The sequence below is a fragment of the Myotis daubentonii genome, chromosome 2, assembly GCF_963259705.1.
Source record: "Myotis daubentonii chromosome 2, mMyoDau2.1, whole genome shotgun sequence".
NCBI classification, from domain to species: domain Eukaryota; kingdom Metazoa; phylum Chordata; class Mammalia; order Chiroptera; family Vespertilionidae; genus Myotis; species Myotis daubentonii.
In genome coordinates this window covers 12,142,273-12,168,156 of record NC_081841.1, presented here as the reverse complement: position 1 = coordinate 12,168,156, position 25,884 = coordinate 12,142,273, and the positions used below count along the sequence as shown (strand labels likewise).

The following is a 25,884-nucleotide window of genomic DNA, read 5'->3' as shown; positions in this document are numbered from 1 at the left end:
AGGAGAGAGAGTGGAACAGACTCCTGCTTCTCCCGCGGCCGGAGTCTGTGACTGTGAGCAGCCTCGAATCAATCACTTTGGATCCCAGCCTCTTGTCTGTGAAGTGAGGTCATCCTATTCTCTCTCCTCCAGGGTTGTTAGGATAAAACACCCCGTTAGTGCCCAGTGATGCCCAGTGGGAGTCCATTCCTCCACTCCCTCTTTCCCTTATTTTAAAAGAAGGTGGTTCGAATATGCCATTTCAGGAATGTTTACCTAAAACTCACTCATGTTTTTTGAAAATCGAATCCCCCAAATTATGTCAGGAAAGCCGGCATGCCGCGTCTCCTTCAACCTGGAGCAATGGACTGGGGAGATGGCCGTATGACCACCACCACCTGGAAAAGAATCCCAGCAACTCCAGAGAATAGTTCCCCTGGGATTCCCCACATCCCACCCGGCCTGGAGCCCCAGCCCCGGCTGCCCTGCCGGCTGAGAGGGAGAAGGTGGAATTCCCGAGTAATTAAGGGAATTTGGAAGGCTGGGTGTTGCGGAATGTTAGATCACTAGCGAGAACAGCATGTGGCGTTCTTTAGGCAGGCTTCATTGAATCCGCACAAAAAGAGAGAGAGGGGCTGCCTGCCGTCTGCTCATTTATCAAACAGCAAAGCTCGGCTCTCACCGCTCCACAAAAGTGTCGGGCTGTTCGCTGAGTTTTGCTCCAGAAATTAAAAGCCGAACAGCCTTCTTGGGGCTGAACCGACGCTGCATTTTGCGACTCAAATGAAATGGTGCTGGGCTTTCAGATTCGGGGACCAGCTGATGATTTGGTGAAAGGAGAGGAGAATAATTTGTGATGTGCAGCCCATCAGAAACAGTTAAAAAGGAATAAAAAAAAAGCCAGCCCCCTTCCCACGGGTTTTGTTGGGCGGGAAGGAGGAGGCGTGCTGCCGCGGCCTTTCTTCGCTCGAGTGGGAAAAGTCCTGACCTCCATTTGGGCAGAAAGGGATGTGGTTCAGCAGAGCCTCCCTTCCCCCACCCCAGCCCTTCCCACAATTCCTCTCCTCTGAGCGCTTCATGTGAAATCACCTTTTCCTTTTTTGCGGGGAGGAGGGGAGGAGTTGGCCATCAAATATGTTCAGATCAAAAGCATTTTCACAAGCACAACTGAGTACTCCAACCGCACACGTGTATTGCTCAGACACCAGACTCTACAGCAACGGCCTGAGAACTGGTTTGCATGAGGATCCTCTGAAAATCCATCAAAGGACTGAAGGACAGAGCGCTGGGTCTGTCAGTGGGAGGCTGGGCTAGAAAAGGATGGTGCCTAGTGGAAGGCATAGTGAGGGAGGCAGAGAAAGGTGTTAACAGACGTGGACCCCTTGCTCCAGCCCCTCCCTGGCAGCTGGCCATCCTTCCCACCCCCACATCCAGGGACAAGTCAGTGAAAGCCCCATTGGGGCGGAACTTCTCCCCGCCACCCTTCTCCTACTTCCAGCTAATAAAGCCCAGGAGAGAAACCCAGGGTCCACTCCCTACTCCCTTGACCCTGCTACAAACCTATAAGCTGAGCGAGTGTTACCCCTGTTTTATACATCAAGAAACCTGATGTTCAAATAGAGGAGAAAAGGATCTTTTTGGGTGTGCTGGGGGCGGGGGGGGGGGGGCGGGGATACGGGCGGCACTTTTCAGTTTAGCACAATTTCAGAAGTGATAATAGTGATAATACCCATCTACCCGTCATAGAAAACAATTGGCAGTATAGTATGTTTTAGGAACCTTGACATGTTTCTTTCCTTTAATTAAGCTCCTACCCCAGGGCCTTTGCACTGCTGTTGTCCCAGCTTGCAGTTTTCTTCCCCGAGATATCCACAAGTTTTATTCCCTCACTGCCTTCAGGTCACCACTCAAATGCCACAATTGATCACTGAGTCCTTATCGCCCTAAATAAAAACACCCCCTCCTCCACATTCCCTATTCCCCCCCCCCCCCGCTCTTTTTGGTTTTTTGTAGCACCTATCTGATATAAGACATGTTGACTTTTTGCTTATTTTTGGTCTTTTTCCACTAGCATGTAAGCTTCCTAAACAAAGGCTGTTCCTGTTTTGTTCAGTGTTTGATCCCTCAATGCCTGGCAAAATGTCTGGCATATAGTAGAGTTCAATAAGTATTTGCTATTGATGAATCCAGGCTGTGTCCCATTAGGCAACCCATGTGGTTACTGAAGCTGTAGCTTCTCAAACATAGGGAAGAGCAGTAGAAAATGAGGCTGGAGATCCAGTTCCTGTAGAGCCGGGTGGGGAACGTCTGGCCTGAGGGCCTATAGGGCCCAGGAAATCATTTGGTCTGGCCCTGCTGATTTTAAAGTTGATAATTTGGTATGGCCTGAGTATGATGTTATAAATATCCAAATAGCCCTGGGCAGAAAAAAAGGTTCCCCACCCCTGGTGTAGAGTCTCGTAGGCCTAGGCAAGGACTTTGCAGGGCTGAGTAGACTATTAACTAGTTATAATGATAGTATGGGCTACATAACTATCTATGGACACTTAAACAAGTGGCCCAGGGAAGATTTCTGGAAAGAAAATAAGGTACGAGCTAAGATTTGAAGGATGAATAGACATTATGCAGACAAAGGGCATGGAACAAGGGTTGCAGAAAATGAGAACAGCCTGTGGGAAAGGCCAGGGGGAGTGAGAACACAGTGTGTTCACAAATTTGAAAGACGTTCCATGTGGCCGGAGCATGGAGACTGGGGGAAGAGGACAGGGAGAGGTGAGCTGGAATGAAGGCAGGACTGATCCATCAGCTCCAGGTGAGTTTGAACTTTGTCTAGAACAGTGGTTCTCAACCTGTGCGTTACGACCCCTTTGGGGGTTGAACGATCCTTTCACAGGGGTCGCCTAAGACCATCAGAAAACACATATATCATTACATATTGTTTTTGTGATTAGTCACTATGCTTTAATTATGTTCAATTTGTAACAATGAAATTGGGGGTCACCGCAACATGAGGAACTGTATTAAAGGGTCGCAGCATCAGGAAGGTTGAGAACCACTGTCTAGGGGCTTCATGGAGACATGATTGTGTTGGGGCATTACCAGAGCAGAGGCAATGAGGAGACCCTTGTAGCAACCCAGGTTCGAGAGCATGACCCTGGGTGGAGATGGGAGTGTGGGTAGAGTTAGGATACATCCAACATAGAGGGAGGGTGGAACTTGGTCACAGACGGGAAGTAGCAGGTGCCATCATCTTTTAGAGCAGGAAGAGCTGTTACCTGGTCAGGGACTCAAGAAGGCTGTTCACGGAGAAGTGGTACATGCTGGGTGGGTGGGGGTGATGTCACAGTCCAGCTTGAAGGCACAGGTGATGAGGAGGTGGAGATGGTTGTAGGAGGCAGAGGGAGTAGTGGGTAGAAGGTACAGAGGGTGGAGCCCGACTGGGATCGAACCCGCAACTGACATACATGCCCTTGACTGGGAATCAACCTGAGATCCTTCAGTCTGAGGGCTGATGCTTTAACCACTAAATCAAACTGGCCAGGCTTATGGCATATTTTTGGTGCTTCTTTCAAATTTAGCTTGTTGCCTTTGTCAATTAGGAATATTTGTAATAATAAAATCCTGTTTGCTAAAAAGTTGATTTCTTGCATAAATGTTATACAAAAACCTTTTTGTTCTATCCTAACAAATATCTAGATTTATTTTTCCATATTCCCTTTCCATTCCTATATTTGTACAAACATAAACTATATAACAGCGGTTCTCAACCTGTGGGTCGCGACCCCTTTGGCGGTCGAACAACCCTTTCACAGGGGTCGCCTAAGACCATTCTGCATATCAGATATTTACATTACGATTCATAACAGTAGCAAAATTGCAGTTATGAAGTAGCAACGAAAATAATTTTATGGTTGGGGTCACAACATGAGGAACTGTACTTAAAGGGCCAGAAGGTTGAGAACCACAGCTATATAACGACAGCGTAAATGCAGTTTGAGTTCTGCTCTTTCATTTAACATGATATCATAAGCATTTTCTGTGTTGTGAGAGTTTTTGTTATTTTTAAAAAAGTATATTTTATTGATTTTTTACAGAGAGGAAGGGAGAGGGATAGAGAGTTAGAAACATCGATGAGAGAGAAACATCAATCAGCTGCCTCCTGCACACCCCCTACTGGGGATGTGCCCACAACCGAGGCACATGCCCTTGACCGGAATCGAACCTGGAACCCTTCAGTCCACAGGCTGACGCTCTATCCACTGAGCCAAACCGGTTAGGGCTGTTATCATTTTTGATGCCTTTATATTTTATTGAGTATATATCTAATCATTTATTTAGCCAGTTATCTATCTCTGGACATTTATTTTGTTTGATGTTTTTTCGAGTTTTTTACTCGCACTGTGCATAGCTTTTTCTTATTTTAGGTTATTTTCTTGGAATTCATCGATCAAAAAGTGTGAATATTTTTTATTGTAAAAATGCTCTGGGGAAGGGACGTACTAATAATGTTATCAGCCACATATGAGCATTTCAGACCCGCCACACCTGGACAGCACTCAGTCTTATCATTTTCTAACTGTCAGCTGGTATCAGAGCATTGAACACGGCCTTGTTGTTGTTCCCATTTGCATAGGAGAAACTTCCCAGACTGAACTATAGGAAAGTCTCTGCTTTTCATCAGCAACGGGTATGCGTCTATCTTATAGATACATGGACTCTTGTAACTTCATTGCATTCTTTTCTTTGCTCGGGTTAGGAGGAGACTCAGAACCCAAATCACAACCCACTTTTAACCAACGAGAAAAATCCCCTGCTCCCCCCCCCCCCCCCCCCAGTTTATATGCTTCCAGTATTTACCCTCAGTCTCTGTTGGCATTTCTCTATCTGTCCATCATTGTAGCTTTGTCAACAGCTGCAATTCTCAGCTCTGGAACCAGTCATGTGATGTGAGTCTGGAGGGCTTACTTGGCCAGAGGTTCAGAGTGGCCCTTGGTGCTGAGGCCATGAGATCCTGTGGCCTTAGACTGCCTAACGCAAGTCAAACTCAAAGGCCAAGATGGGCCAAATAAACAAAGTTTAAGCTTATGTGGGCCGCAAAAAAAACAAAAGCCTCAATTTTCATAGAAACGTAGGTTTATTTCGATAGAGACATGCTGAATACAAAGGGCTGAAATAAATGAGTCATCGTTAACATAAAATAATAGAACATTTTTATAAAAATTAATCTTTTTTTCTTGAACATTAACTTACCAGACACTGAATAACTGCACCAAAAAAAGTGTAACACAAATAAACCTTTTTTTCTTGTTCTTTGAAAGCAAAATATTTCCTGTTGCGCACACCAAACAAGTCAGTCCAAGACTAATGACGTGGCAGTTGGCTGCTAATGTATTCGCTGCTGGTATTAGTGGAGAGAAATGGTGCGCCTGTGCGGAAGGCGCGCAAGGGAAATGAATGCAACACGATTATAGTCATCAGTCATGAGCGAACGTTGTAGTTCGTTAATAATCATGTATAACAGAATATTGTAAAAATTAAGTTACAGAATTTTTATTAAAACGTTTCTGGGCCGCAATAATATTCGTTGTGGGCCGCATGTGGCCCTCACGCGGGTTTGACATGCTTGGCCTGACGGGACTGAGAGCTGAAGAGCCCTGGAGAGCCCTGGAGAGCCCTGCCACTGGCCCTGGTCAGACCCCTTCTCAGTACACTGCCTTTTCCTCGGGTCCCAACAACGTGAGAAGCCCAGGTCCTTAGCTTACAGAGGTTAGGGTTGAAGAAACCAAGGATATGTTGCCTACAAAAGTGACACCATTAGAGAATTCAGAGAATCATCGCATCATTTTCTTAGCATCCTCACTGTGAGGTAACATTTTTGAAGCCCTTTTTACCTTCAAAAGTGGTCTCTGATGTGATCTTACTAGATTCGCTAACCTTACCTGTGGGGAATGCAGATTTTTTTTTTTTTTTTTTTTTTTTTACCCATTATTGAAGCATTACTAAGTTCCAGGCACTGTTGCAAATTATTTATATACATTTACTTTATTCAATTTTCACAAAAATTCTCTAAGGTTGGGGTTATTATTCCCATTTTACAAATGAGGAAACGGAGCCATTTGAGTGTTAAATCACTTGCCCAAGGGGCGTCCTGCTCACCAAAGGCGGAGCTGGGATCTGATGCAGGTGGCCCGGCCCCAGCACCTTCGCTCAGGACCTGCACTATCCTGCCTGCCCACAGACACCAGCGCTGGGAACCCCAGGACCAGGCTGAGGCCCGTATGGGTGTTTTCACCTTGCCCGACGGCCCCTCCTCCCAGGCTTCTGGCGGGTCTGTGTGGCTGTCCCGGGCAGCAGCAGTCCCCTTCCTCCACTCTGAAGACGACTAGTGATATCCGAGCGCAGCAAATAAGGATCCAGCTCTTTGCATGTGCTAAGCCCTGCACCAGGTCTCTGCTCTCGTGGAGCTTTCGGTCTCCTGAGGGTCGGGTGGGGTGAGAAAACATAAAGCAGGGCCGCATGACAGCCGGGGGCTGCTGTGCCACTCTGCGTGGCTGGTCGGAGAAGGCCACTGGGCCGAGGGCCCTCACCCAGAGGCCCGCGTAATGCAAGAGAAGGAGCCCATCTGGGATGGACAATTGCGTGAGATTCCATGTGGGCACAGGGAACTGCGGTGCCAAGGCCCCCAGTGGGGAGCAAGCCTGGTTGTGTTTCGGGACTAGGGGGCAAAAAAGCCAGTGTGTCTGGGCCCTGCTGAGTAAGGGTGAGAGAGGGAGGAACGAGGGCGAGGAGGTGAGCGGGGACCAGGTTACAGAGGCTGGGGTGGGCTTTACTTCCGGTGGATGGAAGCCATTGGGGTGCTTTAAGCAGGGGAGTGACAAGTTCTGGGTGCACGGTTCTCTCCCTACATTGTGAGTAGGGGGGTGAAGGACAGAGTGCCAAGTGAGACCCTCAAGAGCTAGGGCCCCACTATCACTCAAGTGCTCCCCCTCCCCGACCCTGGTCGCCTTCTCGGGGCCCGGGGGCTCCTGATAAGTCACTGCAGCCAGCGATACCCGCGATGCCTGTTTTCCTCCCTTCCTGAGATTGCTGACTGTGAAACCCAGTCCCTGTGCTCCCAGCTCTTCCTGCGGTAACTGATTCTTGTGTTGCCTTACAGATCATAAGGCAGCAGTTCCCCCAGTTAACCACCAGAAGACTCGGGACCCGCGGACAGTCCAAGTAAGCACCGGGGCCCCCACCCCAGGCCAAGCGAGCTCTGCCTACAGGCCTGGCGGGAAGCCTGTGTCTGGCCATGGCACAGGGCAAGGGTGGTGAGGCGGGGAGGGAGGATGGGGCGCGGGGAGGTGGTTTGAGACAGCAGGGCCCTCTCTCCCAGCACTCCTGAGAGAGGCTGTCCAGGACCATCTGGGCCTGCTAAGGAATCCAGCTGTTTGCCACCCTGCATTTGTGTAAAATCGTCTTGAGCATTATTTACAGGAGCACCTTGTAGCTTCTTGGTCAGCCTCCAGGTTTACCTGGATTGTTTCACTGAGCGAACTCTCTGCTCTCATAGCATCCAGCCGGCCAGAGGAGCAACCTGCCCCAGTAAACCTGAGGGGGAGAAGGGGGACAGGTGTACCCACACTCTCGTGCACAGGGCATACGGCATACCTTTCAGCAGCCTGTGAGCCAACCAACCACTGTTTGCTTCTCGCTTCCTGTGTCAGAGAGAGGGCGCTGCGGGTCGGGAGCGCAGGAGCAGACAGGACTGCCTTCATGGAGCATATGTTCTCGTAGGGGAGACGGGGAGACGACAGGAAAAAGACAATTTGGTTGCAAAAAGAAGGTTGTCCTAGCGAATAACAGCGGGGGAGTGGCCCAGGACCTTCCAAGGAGGTGCCCTGAGGAGCGAGAGGGATGGGTGGACACCTGCCGACCAGCTGTGAGCCAATGGGAAGGGAACCTCCACCCATACTGCTCAGGCTTCACTAAAATCTGCAGCTGTAAAACTTGCCTCACAGAGTGTTCAAAAACTGCTGGACATCGGTAACTGGTCCACGAAAGGGGTGTGAGGGCCATGTAAGTTTGGTAAGCGCTGAGTTTTGAACAGATTCCTGGAGGCAGGACTTCTCAGAACCTTTATTATGCTAATGCGCATGGTGACTCCACTAGAGGGTGCCTTATTATGCAACATTTCTAAACATTTTGACATGTTAAGTTGCAGGTCAGCACATAGTGACTTAGAAAATACTGAAAATTTTTTCAATAAAAATGACCACAGAAGACTCATAAGACTTGTGACCAAGGGTGATCCAAAAGCAGCATGTCCAGTGCTGCCCTCCTCCCCCCCCCCCCCCCCCACACACACACACTCCTGCCAATCCTCCCAGTGTGGGCTTAGCTTTGGGGCCAAGTTAAAGAAAGTGGATGATCAAACTGGGAAAACCCGTTGTTTGCTAAAGTCCTGAAAACACCGAGACTGATTTATTTGTGGGGCTCAGAAGCTCGGGGGGTGATGTCCAAGGAGATGTACAGAACAGTTTTGGCCAGGGACGTTTTGGAATAAATTTCGCATAATCTTCCATGGCGACTACTCTGGAGAACAAATCCTGTTTATAGTGAGAAATTCCAGGGTCTGTTTTAGAATAAGGCTTCAGCCTTGGTAAGGGTACAGAGTACAAGAGCCGCATTCTCCCTTTCTTGTTTGCCGGTTGGCACCCAAAGGGCAGTTGGAGAACCACTGGTGTGGTGGTTGGTTGAACAGATAGATAGACAGTGGGTGGATGGAAGACAGCTGAGTGCGTGGAAATGAATTCTTTTTCTTCTGCTCCTGGTCTGAGGAGAGTCATTGGCCCCAATACCTTGTTGCCCATTTATTTCTAAGAGTAGAAATAGACAGTGAAGCCAGAACAGGAAGCTTTCCCGTCTCCATACACTTGGAGGAAGTTTCCCTCTGTCTACATGTGAGAGCCTGGGTGTTTTTTGTTTGTTTGTTTTTCTTTAACCTCAAGGTTGGCAAATTGCAGCACTTCTTTTAAAATTCCACGTGGTTTATTTCATGGTTTCCTCTCCATAAGGATCCTCCAAGGTTGGTCACACCTCCAACCATTTGAAAGGTAATAAGAAGCTCTAGTCTCTGACCTGCTGGTTGGTTTTATTAAAAAAAAAAAAAAAATCCCTCTGCAAGTATACCTGGGCAGCCTAAAGGGGCTGGGGCTGGGGCTGCGGGTGGGGATGACCAGGGAGGGTTGTTGACCTGCCCTACAAAACTGAAATATATAGGAGAATTCAGAAGCCATCAGAGCTATAGCTTCCTGTCGTCGTGGATTTCAGCAGTACACACTCTGAAAAATCAAGCAACGGTCTGATCTGGATTGTTGCTGCTCTCTCGGTCTTAAGAAGTTATGGAGGGGAGCTCTGTAACCTGGGGGAGGCCGTCATAACTGCCTTTCCCCTGAAGGGCACTCGGAATGGCACGGCCCCTCCCCCTCCCGCTGGGCTGGGTGGGGGGGCAGGAAGGGCAGTTATGACAGTTGGGAAGTAGAAGGCGCAGGAGGCAGATCGGCTCCACACAGAGAGAGCTTTCTGGGAACTACCCGGACCTGAAATGAACTGGGCTCCCTTGGCAGGGCCTGGGTACCTCGTCCCAGGAGGCATTCAGATAGAGGCGAGATGCCCACTAAGCAGAAATATGACAGAATGGTACCTGGAGGAACGGGGGTTTGGGGGTGGGGGTGAGGGGTTACGTGTGCTTGTCTCTCCTCCCTGTGACGCCTTTGTGTTGTGTTGTGACTTCTGTGGGTGGAAAGGAATCGTTACCGTGTTGCCGTGTTTCTGAAAGCTAGATGGGCATTGCTGTGTGATTGTGAAAATCTCCTCTCCAGAGTCTCTGGGGCGGGGCCCGGGAGTCTGCACTTTAATATGTTGTGTAGGGGATTCTTGCTGTCAGTGAAGTTTGAGAACCACTGGCCGGGTGGTTAAAAGCCCTTTGGAGGTTCAAACCCTGCCTCTCCTGCTTACGGGGTGATCTTGGTGTGTTATTTAAATTCTCTGGGCCTCCGGTCCCTCGTCTGTACAGTGGGATGATCATTAGTTCCAGCCTCACGGGGTTGTGTGAGATTAAACAAGGAATGTGCGTGGACAGCACTTAGCAGCCTGTGAGCCGCTGTGGTGGGCACCCCGTGTACAGTAGCAGAGAGCGACAGTCCCTCCGGGGTCGGGGAGCCCAGAGCCGGAGTGGAATGCAGGTGCTTCCCCAGCAGGCTGGCCGCCTCTAACTGACGGCCGTCAGGGCTACCTGTGACGCTGTGTCAGTGCTGGTCGTGGGCCCCATCCCATGCTTCAGATCCGTCGGTCTGGGAAGGGGCCCGGGACGCCGCACTTCTTCATTGTGCTCCATGAATGGCCCTGACAAACGTCCAGGTTTATAATTCCCCGTGCAGTGGTCCTGGCGAGGGCTCTGGTGGGACGGACCTGTGTGCGAGACCCAGTTCTTCCCCGAAGCAGCCGTGTAGCCTTGAGCAGACTAAGCTTTCTTGCCTCCATTTCCCCATCTGTAAAAAGACTGTAATAGCTCCCATTTCATAGTATAGTTTTACAAATTAATGTACAGAAAGCACTTACCAAAGTGCCTAGCACAGAGCAAGTGCTCAACAGGTTGTAGCTAAAATCTTAAAAGCCTCAAATTAGGCTTAATGGGAAATACTGCTGTCAGTAAACCCATTTTGAGTTCACAGAAAGTTCCGGGCTTTGCTTTACATTCAGTGTCAGCAGAAGCACTGGATTTATCTGTTTAAGGGTACAATTCTTTATGACCACCATCCATTAAGGAAAACAGACCCAGTGAGTTTCTGTTGGTGGTTTGCAGCCATAAACCCACCTTCTTCGTGGGTCTTCATAGAGGGGGAGACCCACATGCCCTGTCCCTGGGTCACACTTGGCTCGATAGGAGAGATTAAGTACAAATGGAAATTTTTTTTCATCCCCCTTTCTGCTTTGCAAAGTATTTGACTTAACATTTTCTGTGGGAGGCAATTTTGGTTATTTTTACCTGCGTGATTGATGGCTGGCAACATGGAACTCTGGTTTAATTCCAGACTTCAGAGATGTCAAGCCTCACCAGAGAGTTAGCGCTTCTGGCCCAGGGAGGACGGGCCCAGGCACCCGTGGCCTTGGGCACCCCTGCTCAGGAAGCGCCACCTGATAACGTGCCTGGGCTCTCTCTCTCACCCTGTGGCCCAGGTACCACTACTACGGCATAGCTGTGAAGGAGAGCTCCCAGTATTATGACGTGATGTATTCCAAGAAAGGAGCCGCCTGGGTGAGCGAGACGGGCAAGAAAGAAGTGAGCAAGCAGACGGTGGCATATTCACCCCGGTCCAAACTTGGAACGTTGCTGCCGGAGTTTCCAAATGTCAAAGATCTCAATCTGCCAGCCAGTCTGCCCGAGGAGAAGGTGATCACGTCCGAAGGGTTCAGGGGAGGGTGGTTTATTGCTATCTTTTTCACACCACACACACACACAACACACACGCACACACACACTTAAACTGCAAAATGGTGAGTTTAAAAATACAAAGCTAGAAATCTGAATCAAGCATGGACTTTCACTGATAGTAATGTATCAGTTCGTTAGTTATGACAAATGCCCCATATTAATGTGAGATGTTAACAATAGAGATAACTGGGTGTGGGGTTATAATATGGGAACTCCCTGCACTATCTTCAAAACTTTACTACAGATCTATTATTATTCTAAAAGAAAAAGTTTAACTACCTACAACCTACCCACCTACCAACCAACCTACCCACCCATCTCTGAGTTACAAGGCCTCCTGCCCTCTCCTCTAATGGCTTTGTTATAAAGCTGATTTTCCTGTGTGCTGCCCAGGATAAGGTGAAATCACAGTTCCGTAGACAAGATTTTCTAGGTATAGCGATTCATTTTGGGCCATAGGGTACCTGGAGGAAGTTATTGGAAACACAAATCTGGGGACTTTTCCCTGGGTTGTCACGTGTCTCACACACCTATCCTGGTGCAGCCAGTGCGCCAATAGGTGCAGAGCTCCTACTGTCCCCACGTGACGCTGGGAGCTGGGGTGGCGGTGGATGAGGCGGTGGATGATACATATGTATCAAAGCCAGCCAGATGGTTGCAAAGCAAATTACGTTTATATTAAGCACATGTCTGCGAGAAAAAGCATGCAAAGAGTACTTTCCATCTAAGAAATAGATAAATCCTTATTGTTTCTCAAATGTGCTTTTTTTCCTCCACAGACTTCTTATACCATAGCTTTGAAATTTTTGGATAAGAGGAGAGGAGAGAGAAAATTCTTTGGCCAAGCAGATTCCAGAGGATTGCCAATGTCTCCCTGATTGTGGCAAAAGCACCTCTTATAAGTACACACTGGGTTTTAACTTTTCACTCTCTGAACTGATGAGGGGAGTTTAATTCATAAGCGCTGCTGAGCTCTCCTATGTGCCAGGCGCTGTGCGAAATGCCGGATAAAAAAGCACGAATAATGTGCCATTTTATTCTCCCAGAGGCCACAGTTTCATGGGATGGAGAATGGGGACAGAGAGTGCAACCTGTGTTTTCCATACCAAAAGTCAGTGTTCTGTTAGAGAATCACTCCGCACAGCAGGTGCTGTGTGAGGGTCAGCGAGCATCACCTAAGGAAAGCGAGTCTCTGTGGGGTCTTGCAGGATAAGTAAGAGTTAGGTGAACTTCATCCCCTCAACAGGGAATAAGTGAGTTGAAAATTGAAATTCCAAGGGCAGCAGTAACATGTACTAATGCATCCCATCCTTGTTGGTCCCTCCCCCATAGGTTTCTACCTTCATTATGATGTACAGAACACACTGTCAGAGAATACTGGACACTGTGATAAGAGCCAACTTCGATGAGGTAGGTCAACAAGCGCCTGTGTTACAATAAAATGACTCCTGTTTCATGAGCTGCTGCTCGGTGCCTGACCTGGAAGCCCCTGATGCACATTGTCAGCTCACTTAATCCTCACAGTGATGCTAGGAACCGGGCACTGTTGCTGTCCCCACTTCATAGACCTTCTGTGTGGCTAGCAGGTGGTGTGGGCTTTTCCCAGTCTAACCAGTGAGCTGCATCCTGCCTGATTGGCCTGCGAGGAAGACAGTTTTGTCAGGGTAGCATTACATCCAGAATTACAGATTCAGGAAAGCATTTCTGTATTTTGGATTTAATTTCTCCTGAGGCTCGTCCACTGCGGCGCATTTGGAGTTGGCTACCGGTCCCCTCCATTCTCAATATGGTCCACATATGTATCAAAGCCTGCCAGTAGGGGACTGAAAGAGTTAATTCAGGAAACTAACTTTATAGATTTTTTAAAAAAATATATTGATTTCAGAGAGCAAGGGAGAGGGAGAGAGAGAGAGAGAAACATCAATGATGAAAGAGAACCATGGATCAGCTGCCTCCTGCACGCCACCCCCCCCCCCCACTACTAGGGATCGAGCTGGCAACCTGGGCATGTGCCCTTGTCCGGATTGAACTTGGGACCCCTCAGTCCGCAGTTTGACGCTCTGTCCAATGAGCCAAACCAGATAGGGCAGGAAACTAACTTTAAATAACCACTTTCAATTATTTGCCTCTGATTACTTCACCTCTTATGCTTGCCAAGAGTCAGAACTTCTTCCTTCTGTCTAATAATAAGTTTCCACTTGTTAAATGCCTACATGATCCAGGCATTTTATAGAAGGGGTGCGATTTCATCCTAACAATAGGTGGACACTATTTTTTAAAAAAATATATTTTATTGATTTTTTACAGAGAGGAAGGGAGAGAGATAGAGAGTTAGAAACATCGATCAGCTGCCTCCTGCACATCTCCTACTGGGGATATGCCTGCAACCCAGGTACATGCCCTTGACCAGAATCAAACCTGGGACCTTTCAGTCTGCAGGCCGACGCTCTATCCACTGAGCCAAACCGGTTTCGGCTGTTACAATAGGTGGACACTATTATCTCCATTTTATAAAAGCTGGTAACTCTCATCTCATATACTTAGTCCTGAGCTCCAGATTCAATTGACATCTAAGTTAACGGCCAAACCAGAGTGCTAACTTTCTGCCCCAAATTTGCTCTCCAAGTCTTAGCTTACCACCACCATCCACCCAATCACTCGGGCCACAAACCTCGATTCTTCTCTTTCCCTCACTTTTCATGCCCAGTCCTGTCAGCTCTACCTCCAGATACAAACACTGTCTGTCCATTTCACACCCAACTTCCAAGTGTCAGCTCCTAAGCTTTGCACTGTTCCCTCTCCCTCCTTTTTCCTCTCACTCCGAGGAGCCGATACCTTTGGACATTAAATGGTCTAACGTGCACAGAGCAGGAAGGGAGGTCTGGGTAAAACACCCGCTACAAAGGCGGCTCCAGAGAAGGAGTGCTGCTCAGGGCTCCCGTGCCTCTCGAACAGATGCCGCAACAGACACTGGTTTTCCACAGATTTGTTTTACACCCGCAGCCACCGGTCTTTACAGAATTTCTGCTGGAAATCGACTGCTCACATACTAAAAGACTAGGGCTGCAGGCAAGGAACACGTGGAAAGGCAAATGAATTCAGAATGTACCAGATCTTAGGAATCAACCGGGCTGAGCTTCCTCCTTGGAGTTGGAAGGGCAGGCAGAGGCTCAGGACTCAGCCTGAGACCAGTGCCGGGGGGGCGGGGGTGGTGGTCCGGACAGCAGGGGATCCTCTGGAGGGCAAGCACCTTGTGCACGCACTGTGGCCATCTCTCAGGCCCAGACAGAACAACCGCCAGCCACCAGGTGTCCCAGTGACAGGTGAGTGGAGCCACGGTGAGGATTCTGGCTGGCCGACATTCAGATTTAGACAAGGGTGTGCCAATGCTTAGGATGGAACACTGATTTGGGCCTAGTAGTGCCTCCATGATATAATAGTAATAGCTAACCTTTATTAAGCATCTAGGACATGCCAAGCACTATAATAAGTACTTTTAAGGAATCATTACCAAAACCTATGCGGTAAATACTACTTCTATTCCCATTTTCCAGTGAGGAAACTCGGGTGTAGAGATATCACACCCTGGTTGGTAGTGGTGCTAGGACTGGAACCCTGACCGGCGATCTTCACCCATCTGCACTGTCGTAGTTTTAATGTTCAGTCTGGATGAAAACTTTGCCATATTTTCACTGTCATGGAATTAACAGAACTGTGACTAGAGTTTCACAGTTTACAAACCTGACTGCATCCACCACTTTGATCATGTTTTTGGTAACTACCATTTTCCCTGCAGGAAGTCAGGGACATGCTTTTCTCCCCATTCCTCACCCCCGAAGCCTCCCACACAGTGTCGACACTGGGAAGTCCAGGCAGGCCATGGATGTCGGAGAAGTGAGAGCAGGCCGCCAGGCTGGGGTCGGGGGAGCCTGGTGAGGAGAAAGCAAGACCCACTCCTCGGAGGGGCCTGAAGGACACTGCAGGTCACCAGGGCGGGGGCAGGGAAGCGGGCAGTCTCAGGAAAGGTAGAAGCCCAGTTACCATGTGAAGAACAAGGCACCCACAAGAGACAGGCAGACAGGGCCTCTATGTCACCCATTGCCTGGCTTGCTCTCTGGCTTTGGACATGTAGGTGAATGTCTCTGCAAAATGGGAGTGATGAGTCTCGCTGTAATAGTATTATGAGTATTAAATGAGAGAACCTATGCAAAGTATCTGGCATATAGTAGGCACTCAGTAAATAAAGCTAATGCCAGTAAGGGTACCACCTCCCAAGTGTTGGGCTGGGGCACTGAATTTTCCCCTGCCTTGGTTCAGGATGGATAGGGGAGCCAGGGATGTGAATAATGCCGTGGGTGGGAGAGCGCCCCCTCTGGAGGAAGGATGGATACAATAGTCCAGGAGCCAAATGGAACCCATGAGATCACAAAAGTTGTTATTCCCCCACTTCAAGATGAGCCAATGTTGGCTAAAGTCTACTCTGGGAGACATTTTTACATGTTATTATATGCACAGGTTAATCATCTTCTACCATGTCCCTTCACTCACCTTATCTCGTTCCACCCCCTCTCCCCGCTACTCTGCTCTCTCCCTGACCTCCAAGTCACACACTAAAAGACAGGTGTCCGGGCCATCGGGGGTTCTCTGCTTTGGGAGTTCACTCAACCATTTGTTCATCAGCACTCAGCTTGCGTTCCTGCTGTCGTATTAACAGTACCTCCACATTTGAGTGCTACTGTAGTCCTGATCTGTGCCATGCAGCTTACTGCCCAGATACCAGCATCTAGCATTCTATAATGGCACCACCCGGCAGGGCTCTTTGGGAAAAGGGAGGCATTTGGCTATGAAGAAAGCCTTGCACTTTACCCAGTTCGAGGCTCACAGGTTTGAGTCAGGAGATTTTTGTTGGTAGCACCTACTCTCTTCTCTTCCAGACTTATTCCTCTTACTAGCAACTCATGGTCCCGGTTTACAGATAAGCCCATAGAATAGTAAATTCTAGTAATCTGAGCTTTTTAAAAACAATACCCCACCTTCCCTTCCTTAAATTCTCCCCAGACCACAGTAAGCACAAAGGGGTTGAGGGGTTAAGGAGCTAGTCCTCTCCCAGGGCAGAATAGACCCAGGCTGCCAAGCCACACACGTGGGCAAGGAGGTCCTTCTGGGCCTCCCGAGCCACACCAGGCTGGGGTGGCCTTGGCCGAGTCCCAGGCCTCTGTTGGGAGGGCCCGGTGTGACCTCATGGATCTTCTCTCTTTGGGTCGATACAGGTTCAAAGTTTCCTTCTGCACTTTTGGCAAGGGATGCCGCCCCACATGCTGCCCGTGCTGGGCTCCTCCACGGTGGTGAACATCGTCGGCGTGTGTGACTCCATCCTCTACAAAGCGATCTCGGGAGTGCTGATGCCCACCGTGCTGCAGGCGTTACCCGACAGGTGGGCACACTTCTCATCTCCCCTCAGGCTGGTCCCCAGCATTTACTGCTCCTGCTTCTCTTTATTGGGTTCTAATCATGCACTGCCTGGGGCCTTCCTTGTTTAGACAGTCTCTAACACAAAGCCATAAAAGGAAAACCCAGTGGTAACAGTAAGCACCATTAACATTATGGGTTTTTTTTTAATTAAAATTTTGAAATGGTTAAAAATTCAAAGTGTATAATATGGTATACAGTGAAGAGTCCCCCCTCCCCCTCTCTTTTTCTCCAGACAGCAGGTCCCCTGCCCAGAGCATCATTATTTTCTTTAATGTGTTGCAGGATTTTATTTGTTAATGTTTTATTTAGGTTTTCTGCATCAAAAGTCATAAATAAGATTGGTCTGCATTTTCTTTTTGTGTTTAATCTTTGTCAGTTGTTGGTATCACTGTTTTTTGTTTTGTTTTGTTTTGTTTTTGTTTTCATTTTTGTTTTCGCTTCATAAAAGGAATCTGGAAGTTTCCTGCCCCCTTTTTCCTAAAGTCTAAACCAGTTTAAATTGTATTGAAATTACTTGCTCTTGAAGATTGCATAGAATTCATTCCCTTTCGAAGCCATCCGGGCCTGGTAAATTTTTTTATGGGGGTAAATCTTCAAAAACTTTCTTCTTTTTTTCATATAAGTGCTCAGTTTAGATTTTCTATTTTCTCTGAGGCAAGTTTTGATAAATTCTCCTAGAAAATTATCCATTTATTCCAGATCTTTAAATTAATTTGCTTAGGGTTGAGCAAAGTGGGTTTGTGCACTCACTGAATTTCCCTCTGTGTCTGGTTATTTCTGCTTTACTATATTTTAGTTTGTGTAGTTGAGCTTTCTCCCATTTCTTTGTAGTTAGCTCACCTAATTTTATTATTTCAAGAAAAAAACCTTTTGGATATACTTATTGATGCCATTATTTTTTCTAATATATTAATATCTGCTTTTATTTTACTAACTCGCTCCTTTTCCTTTCTTAAGTTTACCGTTATTCATTTATTCAACAAATACTTATTGAGTGCTTCCTATGTGCCTGTTCCAGTTCTAGGAGCTTCAGTTCTATTAGTCACCGCCCCCCCCCCAAATTAACCAAAAAATAGATGCCTGATTTATTTACACTTTTTACCCTTGCTTTATAGCATATGTATTTCAGGCTTAGATTTTTCTTTGAGCACTGTTTTAACTGTATTCCATAGGTTTTGATATGTAATATTTTAATAATTGTTCTTTTTTAAATATATTGGTTTGGAGTCCTTCTGTGGCCTAAGAATTTAAAAAGAGCATTTAAAATTTTCCAGTTGTTAGGAGCTAGTGTTTTCTGGTTATGTTATTTTCCCTTTTATTGCTTTGTGATTAGAGATTTCTAAACTATCTCTTTGAGACTTAATTTAGGTTTCCCCTGTGTCTAACATACGGTCATTTTGTTACACTTGAAAAGAAGGAGCACTGTCTTCAAGGTACCGCCTCCACATTTATGTATTTGGACCAGGTTTGTTGTTGTTTAGTTCTGAGACGTCTTCCCACTTAGAAGTTGAATAAAAGTGGCAACAGTAGGCACCCTTGCCTTCTTTCTGATCTTAGAGGAAAAGCTTTCAGCTTTTTACCATTGAATGTGATGTTAGCTGTGGGTTTGTCATAAATGTCCTTTATTATGGTGAGGTATGTTCTCTCTATATCCACTTTGTTGAGAGTTTTTATCATGGATATTGAGGTTTTTTTCAAATGCTTTTCCTCCATCTATTGAAATGATCATGTGATTTTTATCCCTCGTTTTGTTGATGTGTTATATCACGTTGATTGATGTGGGGGTATTGAACCCCATCCTGGCATCCCTGGCACTTGATCATGGTATATGATTCGTTTAATGCACTGTTAAATTCGGTGGGCTAATACTTTGTTGAGAATTTTTACATCATGCTCATCAGGAATATTGGCCTATAATTTTCCTTTCTTGTAGTGTCTTTGTCTATTTTAGGTATCAGAGTAAGGTTGGCCTCATAGAATGAGTTTGGAAGCATTCCTTTGTTTTCAATTTTTTGGAACAATTAGAAAAGAATAGGTATTAATTTTCCTTTAAATGTTTGGTAGGATTTGCATGTGAAGCCATCTGGTTCTGGGCTTTTGTTTCATTTAGCTCCTTCCTTCTACTAACTTTGGGCTTTATTTGTTCTGTTTTATATTTCTTTAGGCACAATCATAGTTATTTTAAATTCCCTGTTTGATAGTCTGGTTCCATAGATTGCTTTATCTCTTGGGAGTGGGTTCTTCTTCTTAATTTTTTGTGTATCTTACAATTTTATATTGACTGCCAAACAGTATGTGGAGCAGTACAAACTGAGGTAAGTAGTATGTATGCCTGGAAATGAGCATGCCTTTTCTTCTCCGAGGCTCTTAATGTGAGGAAGTGAGCCAGGTTATTCAGGAGTTCACTGGGGTTGGGTTTTACTGTTGCTATGGTTACCTTTGGTATCCCAGCAGATTTAAATTCTTTTGGAGTGCCTGTGCTTAGGTTGGAAGTTTGTTTGTTGAGGGGGGTTTTTCAATGTTACTGCTACATCCTCAGCATTAGGTCTCCCGTGTACCACTACTACACTTGTGAGCCTGTTTGGGGATGGGGTGTGGGCGGGGTTCTCTGTTATCCTGACTCAGTCTCAAGTAAGCCTGTGGTTTTGGCAATCAGAGTTGGGCATTTTCAGTGATCATATCCCACTCCAGAGATAAATCTCTAGTAGTCTGAGCCCATGATGGTTTCTGCCAAGGTTAGAAAGCTTTTCCTTTTCTTCCTCCCTTCCCCGGCCACCTGCAGTGAGTCTCTCCCGGCACCCAGGCCAACAGTATTTCCTGCCCTTCCCCTGGCCACTGGAGGCTTTTGTTCATAGGGAGGGTGGTCTGAGTAGGGCTGCATGCTTCTCTACAGCGGTGGCTGCTCCCCTCTTCCAAGCTGCTCCTCAGAGGTGGGCTTCCTCCTTCTCCTTTCCTGCCCCAGTCTTTTTCGTGAGCATCTGGCTGGGCCCATGGAGAAGACCTTGTAAATAGATGTGAATGTGAATGTCCTTCGCCTCTGTGGCCCCCAGAGCTCCATGTACTCACGCTACTTCACACTGGACCTTTAGCAATTTAAGCTGAATTCTTCCTTGGCTATGGGATGTCCTGCTTTCCTCCCCCTAACAACAGATGAGCCAGCTCCCAAGTCCTGTCTTTCCACAAATTCCAGGCTAGGTGATTGTGACCTCAGCTCTCTGATGGGTTAACAGAAAAATATGATTTTATAGATTATCTGGCGTTTTCTTATTATGGTGGGAGTGATGCTCTTTCCCATTTTCCACATTCTAGGTAGAACAGCAACACACCTAAATAGGCCAATAAAGGTTGCCTTCAGGTGGGATTGTGGTCCAACTTTAGTGTCGTGCTTGTATACATTTTTCAAGTGTTCTACCTTAAGACTGAATTATTTTTATAATCATATGTCTAAGTGTATGCATGTACCAAATTTTATATATATATATATGTACGTGTGTGTGTTTAATGAATGAATGAATATTTGAGTCCTGTGCACATGCGTGCACGCACACACACACAGGCCCCTTTAGGTTTTGAGTTATTAAATTCTTGCACATTGATCAAGTGAATTAGATAATAACTAAATCTCTGTCTCCATTTTTCTAAGAAGGAACCTCCTGCAGGATCTGTATAAGTATACACATCTTTCTAAGAGAGCTTCACATGCTGCTAATACTGCTTACTAGGTGCTGCGCACACACAAGGCATTCATAGTTTATTATAAAGCAGTGCATGGGGTACAAACAAAGACTAACCCCTGCCGCCTCCTCTGTAATTGTCTTGTTTTCATAGAAGTGAACGTTGAAGCTTAAGAGCTGAAATCACTTGTCCATCTTCATCTGCCAATAAATGAAACAGCCAGAACTCAATATTCATTCATTCATTAAACAAAGGTGTATTGATTACTACACTGTGCTAGGTCCTGGAATGCAGCATTAAAGAAGAGAAACGTGCACCCTGCCCTCACTGAGCTTACAGTCTGCCAGAGGAGACAGTTCTTTAAAATTACATAGTTAATTACCAAAATGACCTTAGGCTTATAAATCCATGCCTTTTCCATTAAATCAGGAAGACAAAGTTATTGAAAAGACCAGCTGACTTTTCAGTTGTTTATATTCATTTGTCCCTCACTTCTTTGCACGCCTTCTGTGTGCCTGGCCCTGTGCCAGGCCAGGGGTCGGATGAGAATCAGGTCTAGCAGTTCTCACAGCCCTCCTTGCCCAGGCTGAGGTGCGGCTGCCAGACCATCCGCCCCTTCCTTCCCTGCTCTGCAAAGCATTTTGAAATATGCTTTCTGGTGAATAAGTGACAGCATAATAGAGATAACCATGAATCATGCACTCTTATTTGCAAAAAAGATAGATCCTTCTCAAACTTGGGCTTTTCACCTCTGTGGCCTCTCAAGGGGAGCTGGCACAATGGTTGTTAATAACCATTGGTCTAGCAGATGTAAGGAAGCATGTTTGGGTGTAGGGGCTTGGGGATGGATGGGCAAGAAGGGTAAGGTATCAGCGAAGCAAAGAGAAGACTGAAATTCTAAGCAATAGCCAGGCCTGTGGCCGAAAAGCAGCAGGAGGCCCTGGTCTGGACGAGGGGAGTCCAGCATCTCAGGTGCGTGCGCAGTGTGGGTGTTTCCATCACCCAGCCTGCAGCCAGGCTTAAATCTTGGCTCTTGCACTTATTGCTGCATCTCCTTGGCAAATAAGATAACTTATCTGAGCCTCAGTTTCTCACCTCCCTGCTGGGAATAACAATCGCACCTACTTGTTGGGGAGGGGTAAGTAAGAAAATGCGTGTGAAGTGTTTAGTGCTTGTCACCTTGCACTCATTAAAAAGTGGCTGCTATTAGCACGCTTTGCTGTTGTGCCAGCATCACTGCTGGAGGTCATTCAGGCAGTTTCAAGTGTGGAGCTAAGATGCAGGGGAAGGGCGGAAGATGTGGGAGCATGGGCAGGAAAGGGAGGGAAAGGAAAGGGATTATGCACCCCTGTGCCTGTGCCTGTGCCTGCGCCTAGCAGAGTGCCTGCTACAGAGGAAGTGCTGAATAAATGTTGAAGACTGAGTGAACCCAAAGCCCTGCATGTGCTGGGCGGGCCCTGGGAGAGCCAGCCTGGGGAGGAAGAAAGGTTAGGGAGTGGCCCAGGAGGGAGGCAGGATAAGTCAGCAGAGGAAAAAGTCAGGCTGCAGCGAGTGTACTGTGGGAGGAGGTATGTCAAGAAGCGGTGTGGTCCTCATCCCCTGATGTTACAGGAAGGAGGCGTGGGTGGGGAGGCATCTCTCAGACCAGGTGATGAGGGGAGGCCAGCTCCTTGCACCCCCTACCCCCATCAGGGCAGCCTAGATGTTTAGGTTACTCAAAGTCCTGCAGCCCCACGTCTGAGTCCCAAAATAGAAACTTTTCCAGGCAGAACTCCCCTTGCCTTTCTTCAGCTTAAGCCAATCAATTGCACCAAGTGAAAGGCCCCATCAGCAATCCTGCTGCTTACTTGCTGCTCCCAGACAAAGGCCAGCTCCCCACTCCAGCTGCGAGTAATCCTCCTGGATATGTGTCATGGACGGAGAATGGCAACGTCCCCACCAGTCCAGTAGCCACAGGAGGGTCACTCTGGACACTTCTCTAGATTCTGACCTCCGTTAAGAGCAGCCAAATGTTCTGAGATTTAATCTCAGAAGTCGGATCCAATGTGCTACTAACTGATACTGGTTTAGAAGCTTTGCTTTGTTACAAGTGCAGGGCTTTGGGTCCACTCAGTCTTCAACATTTATTCAGCACTTCCTCTGTGCCAGGCACTCTGCTAGGCACAGGAACAGGGCGCATAATCCCTTTCCTTTCAGGAAGACATACTTGACTTCCTTCTTCCCTCACACACCCACATCCACTCACCGGAAATCCTGTTGGCTCTGCCTTCAAAATATTTTAATCTGACCATATTACATTATTTCCACTGGTACCACCCTCGTCCTCCCTCTTGCCCGGACTCTTGCAGTAGCTCTGCACAGCTCTCCCTGTCTGTCCTCGCCCTCCTACAATTGGTTTGCATCACAGAAGCCAAAAGAATCTTTAAAACATATGGCAGGATTGAGAGTGTTGAGATGGTAGGGAGAGCGGGGCAGCTGGTCGGGAAGGGAGCCAGGCTGCTATCTGGGGCAGCGGCTTTCTAGGCAGAGGGAGAGGGAGCAGCAAGTGCAAAGGGCCTGGTGAGGCTGGCAGGGGCTTGGAGACACAGAGAGGGGGCTAGTGCCCGTGGGAATCTGGGGAGCTGCAGGGAGGGGCTGAAATCAGAGAGATAAAGGGGAGCATTTGGGTAGTGCCTTGTGGGGAATACATCTGAGCTGGGTGCACCGGGGGTTGGGAGCCATTAATCCATTTGTTTCACTTAACAAACATTTCTTGAAAGCTTGTTTGGAGGTTCTAGCAGGGGAGCGCAGCTACTTGTATACCCTTGACCAAAGACCGGTCCTCTCCTGGGGGCGGGGAGGGGGGGTCATCCTCTTCTACCCAGCAGCTTCGCAGCTTCGGGAGGGACGCACATGGATCGGTGAGGGAGGAGGGGGACACCCGCCTAGCCAGCCAGATCAGCCGAATCAACCCTGGTGATCAATGAGGTGACAGATGTCGCAGCCAGATCGCCCTCACATCCAACAAACATTTCTTACATGCCTACTAGGTGCCCGGCACTCTGCCAGGTGCTGAGGCTACTGTGGCGCACACAGTCCAGTGGGAAAGATGGACATTAATAGATAATCGCACAAGTTAGTGCATGATGACCAGCTGTCACAGCTCAGGGCCCGTCCAGAGGAATCCTTGGGGGCTCTGACCCAGTGATGGGGCTTCAGGGAAGGCTTTCCTGTGGAAGTAACACCTGGTCTGAGATCCGATGGAGGAAGGGGAGCTGAGTAGGTAAAGAGGGGTGGGATGAAAGGTTGCCAAGGGCCCAGGCCCTGAGGTGGCAAAGACGGGGCAGAGGCCCGTGGGGCTGAAATGTGGATGAAGGGAGGAACCGCACAGTGAGGCTGGAATGGGAAACAAGGCTAGAGTGTGAGCTTTGGGTGTGAGGATGATGGTTTTCAAGCAGAGGTGAAACAGATCAGGATTGCAAGTGCTTTGGCACAATCCCTCTGACTGAAAGATGGGGTGGAAGTGGGAAGGTGAGCAGCACAGGGAGGCTCCGAGGAAGCTGTTACAGGGGCCCAGGTGAAGGATGAGGACAGCTTGAAGTGGGAGAAACCTGGAGGGGGCTGAGAGGTAACTTAAGATAAAATGTGTAATGCCTGGCAGTGGGAAGAGAGACTATTTGAGTCTCACACTAGTTGCACTAAAAGAGGAACAACCAGATATTATAAGCTTCATAATGTGATGCAGTGGGCAGCCACTTATGAAGCTTTCTATGCCTAAAAGAAAAAAAATCATAACTGAACTTAAGTCTTTAGACCTAATTGCCACTTTATAGAAAGCACACAGGATAGCTGAACAGGTAAAATGCACCACGAGGAAGAAATCAGACTGTGGGGCATTCCAGGGAATAAATAACATGAGGGCGCCCATAAACCAATGGCATGAAATAAACTTTTAAAGAGACTTAAGAAATAGAACAAGGCAATGTTATATTTTTTATACAATGTGTGGACTTTGTTTGGATCCAGATACTAACAAACTAGAAGATTTATTTAAGAGAAATTTGAGTACAGACTGAACTTTAGCTAATCTTAAAGAATTACTGTTCATTCTGTTAGGTATACTAATAGCATGGTAATAAATTAAAATGACAAACTGTTTGCTAATTATTGAAGCTAGGTCATAGATATTTGGAGGTTTATTATGCTATTCTCTCTATTCTGGGGTATATTTGAAATTTTTTTTATAATAAAGTTAAAAACAAAGTTCATGGAAAGTAGAATCTCCACGAAGTAGGGAATACAAGAAAAGAACCAGCTCTGACGGGGAAATGATGAGTTCAGTTTGCATATGTTGAGTTGAATGTGCCTTTGGGATTTCTAAATGGAGGGGTCCTGAGTCCTGCAGACCTCTGCTCTGGAGATATCACAGTGACTGTAGATGGTGACTGATGCTGTGGGCATGGAGAAACTACCCAGGGCAGGAATCCAGGGGGATGAGAGGACCCAGGTCTAATCTTGAAAGAACTGGAAGACATAATGGCCAGGTAGAGGGGGCTGAGCTTTGTGATTGAAGAGGAGGAGCCAGAAGACAGAGGGTCACAAATGCCAAGGGGAGCAAATGTGTCCAACAGGAGGAAGGGCTAACAGAGCCGAATGCTGCTCAGATGTCAAGCAAGATGAGAACCAAAATGAGTCCACTGGGTTTGAGTCAGGGATGGAGGTTGCTCTCTGGGTGAGGGACAGGAGTGAACAGGAGATGACAAAATGGAGACAGAATCTAGACAACTTTGAAGAAGTATGTGTGTGAAGAAGAAGAAGAAAGAGGGTCGTAGCTTGAGGAGTAAAGAAATGAGAGGGTTTTTTTGTTTTGTTTTGAAGATGAGCCAATGTTGGAGCACTAAAATGTAGAGAGGAATGACCCAGAACAGAGGAAGAGGTGGGGCATAGGGTAGAAGCGGCAGTCAGTAATGTGAGATTCCTGAGAAGGCAGGAGGGGATGAGATAGGGGATTGGCTCTTTGATTCTATCAAGAAATAGGAGGTGGTGAGACCTGCTGGTAAAGAGTGGGAAGTAGGCGGATTGGAGGTGTGGGAGTCTTGGGAGAAGGTAGGACTTTGTCATGGAAAAAGGAAAGAATGTATGAGCAGAAAAACATGGTAGGACTGCCCAGTGGGCAGGAGGTTGGTGATCATGGTGGGACAGGAGAGTCAGTGGGAGACTGAACAGGGTAGTGTTGGTGGAAGGCAAGGATGGTTGTATGTCAGTGTGGGGAGAGGTCCCTGCGGCCCGCATGACTAAGGAGG

General features: G+C 47.4%; 1 protein-coding gene across 1 annotated transcript in view; it reads left to right on the top strand.

The window, feature by feature from the left end:
* Nucleotides 1–25,884, top strand: part of RFX4 (regulatory factor X4) — a 132,943-nt gene that overhangs the window by 60,535 nt on the left and 46,524 nt on the right. The window contains exons 5-8 of the mRNA XM_059681761.1: nucleotides 7,136–7,197; nucleotides 11,200–11,413; nucleotides 12,788–12,865; nucleotides 16,726–16,889. Of these exons, the coding sequence (XP_059537744.1) occupies nucleotides 7,136–7,197; nucleotides 11,200–11,413; nucleotides 12,788–12,865; nucleotides 16,726–16,889 (518 nt within the window). The remainder of the gene's footprint in view (nucleotides 1–7,135; nucleotides 7,198–11,199; nucleotides 11,414–12,787; nucleotides 12,866–16,725; nucleotides 16,890–25,884) is intronic.